This window comes from Periplaneta americana, chromosome 7 (genome assembly GCF_040183065.1).
Source record: "Periplaneta americana isolate PAMFEO1 chromosome 7, P.americana_PAMFEO1_priV1, whole genome shotgun sequence".
Taxonomy (NCBI): domain Eukaryota; kingdom Metazoa; phylum Arthropoda; class Insecta; order Blattodea; family Blattidae; genus Periplaneta; species Periplaneta americana.
Window position 1 is genome coordinate 153,567,726 of NC_091123.1, and position 12,174 is coordinate 153,579,899.

A 12,174-nucleotide genomic window follows, 5' to 3' on the forward strand; every position below is an offset into this window, starting at 1 on the left:
TTTGGCGGCTGCAACCTATTTTTTATTTCTTTCCAGGCAGGCTCACCTCTGTATGTTTTGAACAGTGCGCATAATCGAATTCGCGTTCTCCTGTCCGTGAGTGTGTCCCATTTTAATGGTGAATTTTTCCGACAACACTTAAGAGCCCGTTTTTGAATCTTTTCCAGTGTCTTAATATGTTCTAATCTGTAAGGATCCCAACATGCAGCACCATATTCCATTACTGGACGTACTAGTAACATTACTGGACGTACTAGACTGGTAACTAAGACTTTCGTGGTTCGAATCCTGCCTAGGAAGGAAACTTTTTTTTGTTCCTTATTCAAATTTATTCCCAATACTTTTCGATTGCAGCGATATTTTACTACTCAATTAACTTATTATTTCCAGAACATGAATTTTACCAGCAATCGAAAAGTATTGGGAATAAATTTGAATAAGGAACAAAAAAAATTTCCTTCCCAGGCAGGATTCGAACCACGAATGTCTTAGTTACCAGTCTGTTGTGCTGTCAGTGTGAACAAGGCTCTGAAATCAGCTACAAGGGTCGGTCCGGTTTTTTTTTTTTTTGCCACTACTGTACATGTTTCTGCCTCATACAGTGCCACATTCCACACAAAGCACTTACTACGCTCTTGGTTCTTTTTCCAGAGTTCTGCAGAAGATGCTCCTTTTTCTATTAAAAGCTTCCTGTTGTCATTGCTATCCTCTTTTGACTTCCCATGTTACTGCAAAGGCTAATTGGGATTTCTCGTCAAAAATGCTGATAGAACTGATATTTAACTCTTGTGATCAATTTCGGTAGAGTTCAGGGGGCCTAATTAGTCATTTCTACTCTCTGGGCCTCCTGGATCTTTTAAGATGCGAAAGAGTGTGTGATGTGTGGAAAGTAATGGGAAGCTACCTCATTTATTTTAGTATAAGCTTGATATTTAGGATACTGACCATAATTATCTGAATGTTCTCATTATAATTACATTATATAGCAGGATCTTTTGTAAAGTGCGAACCTGTTGTTCTGTGGCCGTAAGGTGAAAAAAATCCAGTAATATTCTTTATTTCTGTATTACAGGTTCTTCATTGTGGATTGAAATTGTCCACAGTGGTAATGTTACTTTGACGCTCTCGTCTGACATTGTGCAAAAATTAAATTTCTCAATTTGGTTATTGTAAACTCTGGAGTTCTACTAATAATTTCTCCTCAGAAATTGCTGATGGTTGATCTCACAAGACTATCTTCCCAGGAATTTCAGATGCTTTCTGGTACCGTAGGTAAAGTATTGAATCTTGTTGCTTGATAGATACAACTTTACAGTATCATTCTGCATTGAAATCTTCGTAGCAAGAAGGTTGAATTCTAAAACTTTGAGTACTGTATAAGGATTTGTATTCTTGCTGTATGAGCTGTTTAAGTTGTCCCAGCAGTTTACATTGTTCTTGTCCACTACTAAACATGGTGGTTGTGAATCTTTCTTATTAGACTTATTATCTGTTGATTCTGCTATACTTGAAATTGTACTAGTAGTTGCTGTCTCCACAATTTTTAAAGAAGTAAAATTATTGTTCGTATTTACAGAAACTGAAGCGGCATCTTTTGCTGTACTACTAATTGTTTTCTTAATATTATGAATTCCTTTGATAAGAGAGTGCACTGTAAGTTTTTGTTGGTTTTTTAACAGAAAGTTTCTCTGGTATATCATATCCAGAATTGATTTCTCTTTGCATTTTGTTTCCATTGTGGCATTTACTTTTTTACTAAACATTTTCCAGTTGCATGTTATGGAACCTGCTATCAGGAATAGCAGGAACATGATCTTGAATCTCTCTCAATAATTCAGACACTTAAATTTACTAATATTTCTATACACAATTTACATTCTGATAAATGTGTTTCTTCTGTTATTATTCTCCTCTGCTCGAACAATGTGAAATATATATTGTTATAGTAATGCAGCTGGTAACATATTGCATGTTTCCTGGCAGTCATGATTCACGGATTTAACTGCTGGAGTATGCGATGTTGATTTAGCAATGGGTTTAACATGATGTTAGCAGTAACAGTAGATGATGATACATCTCTTCTATTAAGTTTATTGTTAAAGTGCTTTAACGACATGTTTAGTATTTCACAAAGCTTTGTGAAACTTTATAACTGAGTTAAATATTGGAATAGGATTTACAGAACACCAACTATTTGAAATAGCCGCCGTTGCAGCAAAAGCAATTAATGGGATACATAATACAATCTGTATTTATGTAGTACTTTGTATGTTACAAAGATGGCACTCTTGTAATAGTTGCAGTTACCGCCATCTGTTCACACATTTGATGAACTGTGTTTATATAGAACCCGATTCCGAAGTTTTGCCCTAGAACCTCGTTCCGTGATTAGTTTGGTAATGCAAAAATTATGTTTGTTTATAAATTGATCCTTTTTCTTTCATATTCGATTGTAAACATTCTTAATACATTCTACAAAATTGAGCTAATTCGTAATTTGACCACCGACTTCGAGTTATTGACTCTCAGCTGTTAATGTCGAGAAATAAAATTGTTAACCTGTCAGACTTTTAAAATTCATGTGGTAATCATATTCGGTTAAAATTTGTTGAGTTCTCTATTTCGTATTTTATTGCATCTGTATTATTTATACGAGTTTCAGAATTATTAATAGGTATTACAGTCGTATTCTATCTGGGTTTTAAATTATATAGTAATAATTAATTTTTCCTTATATACATGTAGTATTGAACCATGAAAGGTTATTTACCACAGTGTTCAGCACTGGCGCGTCCAGGAAATTAAAAAAGCGGCAACAGTTCGGAGATCACGGCTACTGGCTGCTGGTCCTTAACCTTACACGACTGCTCGTTGCAATGCCAAGTATGGAGTGTGACTCTTGAAACTTCTGGTTATATGTAGTCTTGTTTATCCCTTGCTCACACGTAAATCATTCTACTACCCATTGAAAGCGATTAAACATATAGAAAAGATGTTCTCTAGAGATATGTCATATAATGAGATGCGTGTTCTGTTCCATTCGGATCAAGAACACTATGAAATTTACCAAAACGAATCCCCTCCCCCCTTGTACCAATAAAGTAACAGTATAATTGAACATAAAAACGACATTAATTGTCAATAAAAGATATTGTTGCAACCTATTTTTGTATAAAAGTATAACTAATGTAATAATAAAATATAAACATTAAGTTACTGTATTATATATGTTACTGTAAATAGTCAATTAATTCACTGTATTTTGTAAACTGTAAAGAAATATTAAGCTACATATTTTTTACAAGCGTTGGAAAGAAGAATGAAATTCATTGTATTTTTATTTTACGTGCATTTGAGCGCCACGTTATTTTCTACCATTAGCATAAAAATATAGTTTCAATCTATTTTAGGAGGGAGGGTGGGTAAAGACTATTTTTAGGGATAATATAATTTTAATCCCTACTTGGTTATTTTAAACATATACTAATAGTCGTGTTCGGTAATTCAGGAGGAAATGAAGTCCGTATCTGTCAACCACGACTCTTTGCCCGAAAGGGTGGATCTTTGTTTACCATATTAGGAGAAGTTTACCTAATTTGGCAACAGCGACTTCTAAATATGGAAGTGGGGCCGTCCTTAGAGCTGTTGTTGTATCACTCCGCCATTAAGTTATATATTAAATATTTACGATTGTGTGTATTTTTAAAATTAAAATTTCGCTATATATTTATTACTATGACTATACGACTTTATACGTTGGAATAATATCTCCATAAACACGTTAATTTAATTTCCGTTCTTATGGAACTACTTTCTTCCTGTAACTCATCGTGCCAGTTGCTCACTAGCGAAGCACGTAGGTCAAATTACGAACAGTCGTGTTGTGGTGATGGTGCCGTTGCATTGGTTCCAGTGTAATTGGGTGTTGCATGGACGATTCTTGGGCGGTTCTTACGGTATTGTATTTACTGTGATGAAATAGAAAACTAGTGCTGTGCAGTGATGGATACCCCCACAGGCGGGGGAAGAGATTCCAGGTTTAATATGGGTTACAATATGTCGCTTATAAGTGGTGAAACTTCGTCAGAAATATATGCTACAACAGGCAGACCTTCAACCTCATTAAGTTCTGGTGGAGTGTCAAGGCCTTCGATGTTACCAAGTACTTGTGGTGCCGGAATTCGTGCCGGAGTCAAGAGACCTTCTGAAGTGTGTTTTGATCAAGAAGTGTCAGGTAGACCGAGCATGGCATCACAAAGTGGGATGGGCATGACAGAGTGTGGTTCGGACATAGGGGATGATAGTTTCTCTCAGCCTCAGAAAAAGACACCGCCACCAAATGGCAAGAAAACAAAAGGCCGTGTTAAAATTAAAATGGAATACATCGACAATAAACTAAGGAGATACACAACATTTTCAAAGCGGAAAACTGGAATAATGAAAAAGGTATGTCACGTGGAGGAATGTAGCTCTTGAAGCAGGAAGCGGTGTGATATGTCACACCTGTGGTTATTATTGTCATTTTAGGTTGTGTTTACAGTTAAATATTGTGTGTGTTTACTGTTTTTAAATAATGTTTTCAAAACTAATGCGCTGTCTAAAAATTAGTGTCATTAGTGTTTGATATTGTCTTTTTCCCCCCTAATCAAAATAGCTTTGTTCCAAGTTACTTATTTAGGTTATTTATGTATGTATGTCCTTTCAGTGAGTGAAACTGTCGGTATCATTTTATGCTATTCTTAGAAGAGCATTTTGTAAATATCTAGAAAAACTATAATATTAATTGCTATTGTACCGGTGTCGTATTTAATATTTAGCAGGTACATAAACTGTGCCATTAAGATTTTTTAAATTTAAGTTCTATAATATCTGTTGTAAATATAAAATGAATATGAAGTTGGCATATTAGTAATAGGCCTACTGCTCTCAGGCTAAGAATAACTGTTAAAGGAATGGTGGATTGTCTGAAGTTGCCCAGTTTTATTAAGCTATATGGTTTCTAAAAATTAACGTGTTTTTCTAGCCGGATATTTTTTATCTGCAAATTCTACTTCAAAATGAATAGGGCTTATATGCGTTTCATCCATAGTTTATAGGTTACGTTTGAAATTGTGATAAAATGAAGTGATTTTGAAGTAGCGTAATTAATGGTAACTTTATATAAGATAATATTTCTACATAGAAAAGGTCAAGGATTGTTGAAACATAAAGAAGTCGGTGTATCTTTCACTTAAAAGTAATTTATGTGTGAAATTAGTTAAATGCCTTTCTTGTTGAACTAAGTTAATCACAAAGATGATGATTGTTCTTAGTTATTTTGAAGTCATAGGCTACTGGAATGCATTAATTTAATTGTATATATCTAAATTAAATTTAAATTATTTCTTACGACTTACTATGGCATGAATGTTTCGGACAAGGACTGTAATCTAGCTGGAAGGTTAATGTTGCTGACTCTGGCTTGGAATACTATATATAACTAATGTTACTAGAATGTATACCGGTACCTATCTAATGTTACAAGAAGATAAGATGATGCTTTGAGATAATATGTTAATGATAAACAATTTCAAGCTCTGTTGAATGCAGTGTCTTTGGCCTGGGTCTGAGAAGGCTCATTACAATAGTGAACACACCTTACCTACGTGTAATGGTCGTTAATACAGTAGTATGTAGGCTCAATATGATAGAAACACAACTTTATATTAGCTCTGAGGGGGCAATATGTTTCAATTTTTATAGCTACTACCTATGTATGAACTTACCACCGTTGCAAATCCTCTGGCAAAATGGGAACATAAGTACAGTGATCTCGTAATGTATACCTTTTCACACTTTAACAGATATATCGGGGGGGGGGGGATTTACCACTAGGCTCTTCTAAGTTAAGGACAGTGATTCTCCGCAGAGCAGATAATGGAGACTGCGAGCAAAATAATAATAACAATAATAATAATAATAATAACAATGATAATAAATTGCCTCATGAGTGGTCTTATTGGAGTAATTGTTTACTTTAGCTCACAGCACGTTTTATAGACGAAATTTATTTAGAACTCGATTTGACTTGGAGAATACAAACTACAAAAATTGAACGGAAAACAATAATAATAAATAACTCTAACCTTATCAGAGCCCTCGGTTTCCTGCCACTTATCTATCCCCTCATCTAATTCACTGGAACTTTGTCACAGTCCTCTGTCTCCTGACTGGCTTACGGACTGGGAGGTCCGGGGTTCGATCCCGTGTAGTGATGGAATTTTTTTGTGACTAAACTTTCAGAATAGCCCGAGGTCCACTTAGCCTCCTATAAAATTAAGTAGTTGGTTTTTTTTCCGGGGATAAAAAGGCGGTCGGAACGTGGTGCCGACCACACCACCCATTTTAGTGCTGAAGTCAATGAATGCGTGAAGCCCTACCTCCACGCCCCCATATCCCATTCATGGCATGTACGGGATAACCTTCACCTTTCTGTCTGCTGTCTTTCAGCTATTCCCTTATCTAACCTCATTTAGATATACCTAACCTCATTTAGATATACCTAACCTAACCTAAGCCAACCCATAATATTTACGGAAATATACGCCGGCGAAGGGTAAAACACAGTGCAACACGATCCACACGATCAAATACTACAGCTAATATGTACAAAATAGTGTATATCCATAAACACACCAACTTCGGTCACCTGCTGCCAACTACAGTAGACTATATCGCATACCGGATTTACTCAGTGCACTTCAAAGCCGAAAATACCAATTTTAGTAGTTTGTACATAAATTATGACCCAAATCAAATTAAGGAGTTCTGAATAAATGGATGGTGTTCGGGAAAAGGGAGTTAATTTTTTTTTTTTTTTGTGCAAATGGAGTTTTGTCACTTGTTCCCCAGACGATTACACAAGTTAATTCTACAAGTAGGTGTGCAAAAAATAAATGAATAGGCTACTAGCATTTGATGTGTTTTATTTGTGTAGAAAATTATTTGCAAGTTTAATTTTCATATTTATCTCAAAACTCATTTTTATTGCTTATCTTCCTTTACTCAAACACCATCGAAATTTTGTCGAGAAAACGCGTCGCCAGATGAAGTAATTAATAATCACCCTTATGGGTGCCACGAGGGTCCAACCAGTCTTCGGACTTCTGATTATAACAATAGCAGTAATAATACAGTCAACTCCGGTTATAGTGAACCTCTGCGGATAGGATTGTCAACCCTCCCTTATTTCCCGGGTTTCTCCCGTATTTGTCCCAAATTTGTAACAATCTCACTGCTCCCGAATTATTCTTCTCTTCGAGCATTTTTCTCCCTTATTTTTGCATAATGTAATTTTTATTGTAAACATTTGATTTTGCCGTCAATGATGATTGATTATATAATGAATTTTGTTTTTCAAGAGATGCATTAAAATGTGCATCTTTTTAGAAAGTAAAGGTTGGTTCACAATAAATCGGAAACGAGAACGGAAATAATGTTAAAATAAGTGTATTTAAATGTGAGCATTCACAATAGTTAATTGTATTTATTTTAACATTATTTCCGTTCTCGTCGTTTCCGTTCCCGGTTTATTGTGAACCAGCCTTAATGCTTGCCAGAAATGGGTTTTAGTGCTCACTCGTCTAAAATCAAATAGGGTTAAAGCTATAAATTTGGAAAAACTGGCTAGTTTTGTTCTAAGCATACCAAGTAGTAATGCTCATACAGAGAGGCTGTTTCATCTCATAATTGGACAGATGTTCGAAACATGAGCACGACACATTTATTCAAATCAGAGCTGAAAACTGCAGTCGACTTCAACTATTACGCGAGACAGACTCTGCCTCTCAAAATACTCTCAATTTAAGCCTAGCTTCCAAAGTGCAGAATAAAGTTGTTTTTAGTAACTAAACCGAATAATTTGTCTATTTTATACGTAAAATTTTGTCGATTCCTTAGTCTCCCTATTTTCTTACAAAAAAGTTGGCAACCCTATCTGCGGGCCAGCATATTTCATTCACTAGGCCTATATCGGGTTCACTAAAACTGAAGTGTCTGTTTTTATATCACTAACGTTGCTATACATACTGTATAATATTAATGTTTCTGACAATAAATAAAGAGTAAAGAAATGAACCTTAAATTGAGAGGAATGGAAAATAATATAAATAAAATAATACTGTACTCTTATACATGCAAGACAATACCTACTTTATTCTCTAAACAAATAATAAACAAATTATAGTAAATTTTAAACAGTCTCTGTTCCTGACATGTTAGCGCACATCCACAATATTACTGGGTATTTAGATATTTTACCACCAACACATTTTTCTCCTTTAAAGTTCAGTGTTTTATTTAGCTACTGTATTATTAATAGAATAATCCAGTCTCGTTACCATTGAAAATGTAAGGCGAATACCCATTTACAAAGTCTTGGCCTCTCCGAAGTTAACTACCCTGATTTCATTTCTCGATCCACAGAATTTGCCTCCTAATCTCTGAACTCTGATGTCATGCCTTTTCTTCGACCTGTCCAGCCACCCTTCCGAACACACAAATTCTTGATTCTTGTCTACTTGTAGTAACTTGCTACTTTCTCAGCTTTGGTTTTCAGAATAGGTCCATTGAGAGAGATTCCTGAATAACTTAGCTCTGAATAATAACCTCTTTAAAGGAGTCGGAACTAATCCTTCCTTTATCCTTCACTGCGTACACTATTCTCTTTAACTCATTCAAGCTGTCCAGGAAACTGAACAAATTTTTGTCTTTCAATGCACTTATGAAGTAGAAAAGTCGAAATTTTATTCTGGGAAGTTCATGCGAGAAAGGGTTCACTTCAAAATTACATTTTTTTTTGGAAGTTTTAGTTTTTAGGTTCACTATAACCGATGTGATGCACATTTTAATGTATGCGGGTCGGGACCATCAAATTTAGGTTCACTATAGCCGAGTTCACTGCATCTTTTTTTATTTTTATTTTATTGGGTTATTTTACGACGCTGTATCAACATCTAGGTTATTTAGCGTCTGAATGAAATGAAGGTGATAATGCCGGTGAAATGAGTCCGGGGTCCAGCACCGAAAGTTACCCAGCATTTGCTCGTATTGGGTTGAGGGAAAACCCCGGAAAAAACCTCAACCAGGTAACTTGCCCCGACCGGGATTCGAACCCGGGCCACCTGGTTTCGCAGTCAGACGCGCTGACCGTTACTCCACAGGTGTGGACAGTTCACTGTATCCAAAGTTGACCTTTTAATAATACTTAATAATAATTTTTAAGGTAAAATTATTCAATAATAATCTGGCTATTACACTGAACAAATGTCACCTAGTGTTAAAATTCATCCCTGAAGGCAATGATAGCATCGTAGAAGGTTCTGGAATCTTTATTGCCAGTCTACTTCCATCCTATCACTTGAATTTGTGCGCTCGGTTTGAGTAGTTGTGGTTTATCTTGTAAAGCTGTATTCTAAACTTCTTATAATGGAAACTAATCCTCAGGATACGTATTTTCACAATCTGCTGTATTTGTTCGTAAATTTCTACTTTTAACGTCAAGATTAAGAAATAATGTTACACGTTACATAATTTATTAATATTGGGAATTTGCATCCGTTTCTCTTGAGTTACAAAATTTGTACGAATTTATGATAGGTCGTATAGTTTAGAAGGAGGGCTTGGGTTCGTGTTTATACACTTTTCATATGTCTCAGCGTGCATCAACTCATTTAAATAAAAAAAAAAATTGTTTCAGGACGCACACTGTGTTGGAACGCAAATCTGGCTGGACAAAATGAACAGCTTCTCTGCTATCCAACAGATTTTTATGAAACGTTGTACAGGAGTTACAGATAACATATATTTTTTGTGTACAAAGTCTGATTACGTTTGTAAGAGGAACTAACACTTTATAGTGGTGTATTTAGACAAAACTAATAGCTTATCTTGTAATAGATTATTGTGAAACTTTAAGTATAAAATTTACTGGTGCCATATAGTTTTGTGTACAAACTGTGATTATGTTTGTATAAGAGGAACTGCCTCTTTATACGGAGTGAATTTAGACAAAATTAATTAATTTTCTCGTAACAGATTTTTTTGAAACTTTGTACAGAAGTTACAGGTAGCATACAAACGTAATCAGAGTTTATAGGCCTACACAAAATATATGCTACCTCCAACTTCTGTACAAAGTTTCATAAAATCTTTAAAGAAAGAAATATTAATTTTGTCTAAATGTACTCCTTATTGAGGGGTAGTTCTTCTTATATAAATGTACGGTAATCTGAGTTTGTATACAAAAAGCTTATGCTACCTGTAACTTCTGTACAAAGTTTTATAAAATCTGTTAAATAGGAGAGAAGTTATTTTGTCAACTTAGATTTGCGTTCTGACCCACTGTGCAGCTTCGGCTAAGGGATGTAGCTGCCTTCAGACAATCACCCACTATCACTTTCGTCAAATTCATCATATTCGTAGGCTTATCGAGAATGCTAAGCCAGCTACTGATATTTGCATATTCCTGTTTAGTTCATCATATATTTTTATTGTGCAATTTCATAACACTGTAATTGAGTAGTGACATTGCAGCCCCCATATGATATTCATTTTCCACTTCAATGTTTTCTGTCTATGTTGTCCTTGGATTTGCACACATTTTTTATTTATAATTATCGAATACTTCGTTCTGGCAGTCAGAGATATTAATATCAGAAATCAAAATAATAAAATTAGACTCTTTTCGAATGTGGTAATTTATTATAAATTCTTTTTATAGGCCTATACGCTTACCTTATGTAATGTAGCTTATGTTTTTGCGACAAAAGCCATTATTCGACTCATTTTAACATAATTTTTATTTTAAACGATTCGTTAATTTAAATTTAATCGGTTATTTATCGAGGCTCTAAGAGGTTATTTAATATGGGTCAAATAATTGGTATTTGTCGAGATGAGACTAAGGATTCGCCATAGTATTACTCACATTTGCCTTAATGTTAGTTAAAATCTCGTAAGAAACTCAACCAGTTAATAATAATGTTGTATTAACAAAAGCCGCCCAAAATAAGGGTTCAATAGATCGGCCTACTAATCAATTCAGAATGAACAATGATTAAAAACAATTATGTATGTGACAATTTGAAAGAAAAAAAAACATGAACTCAGGCAGATAATCAGTCCAAACGGGATTCAAACACACGGCTGAATGCCTGAACTACTGAGGTAACTGACTGAATTTCTGAAGATAAATTAAAAATTATGGTAATATTTTACATTGTCACTTACAATGCATGTGAGGTATAACGTTTTAAACTGTCGGCCACATTTTTTAATAGGCCTATGCGTAATTAACAAATTGTGGAGAAAACTAGGGTTTGATGACATTTTTGCTAATGTAAATGTTATATTGAAGTAGCTATACATGTATAAAGTTCGGCAATAATTTATTGCTTAAGTCTGATGTCATTGATAATACAGCAATGTTTTCTGGAAATGGAGGTTACACGAGTTAAGTCTACTTTAAGACCAAGTTGTCCACACCTGTGGAGTAACGGTCAGCGCGTCTGGCTGCGAAACCAGGTGGCCCGGGTTCGAATCCCGGTCGGGGCAAGTTACCTGGTTGAGGCTTTTTGCGGGGTTTTCCCTCAACCCAATACGAGCAAATGCTGGGTAACTTTCGGTGCTGGACCCCGGACTCATTTCACCGGCATTATCACCTTCGTATCATTCAGACGCTAAATAACCTAGATGTTGATACAGCGTCGTAAAATAACCCAATAAAAAAAAGACCAAGTTTTCTGATGAAAACTTCATCCGTTTCACTAAGTCAGGTTTACTAAGTCATGGAAACTTACTTCATCCCGCTTAACATACCACGATTGCAATGTGCTGGGTATCTTCACCTCTTTATTTTGAACTTAATTATGAGAATTCCGTTTAGACGAGGTTATGTCGGTCTCATATGAGTCTATTGTGCTTACAGCTTCACGTTAATTTTAACAGTCATAATATCCTAAAATTTTTAGGGTGCTAGTCATAGACATTTCGGTAGCCCGCGCTACGAGCGTGCTAAATTAGCCCCGGCTATCGTCTTGTTACTTGTACAGGATTCATATAATATCATATCGGTAACACTGATTTATGAATAGGCAAAACGCTAGTTCGCTGATCATCCACCGGAAATCCGCGCTA

General features: G+C 35.3%; 1 protein-coding gene across 3 annotated transcripts in view; it reads left to right on the top strand.

The window, feature by feature from the left end:
* Positions 1-3,844: 3,844 nt before the first annotated feature.
* The window catches only part of bs (serum response factor blistered), a 423,352-nt gene continuing 415,022 nt past the window's right edge, over positions 3,845-12,174 (top strand). For all 3 annotated transcript variants that reach the window (XR_011333218.1, XM_069831666.1, XM_069831668.1), the window contains exon 1: positions 3,845-4,446. Coding sequence is in view for 2 of the 3 variants with exons in the window: in XM_069831666.1 (XP_069687767.1) it covers positions 4,003-4,446 (444 nt within the window). In the remaining variant the exon portion in view is untranslated. The remainder of the gene's footprint in view (positions 4,447-12,174) is intronic.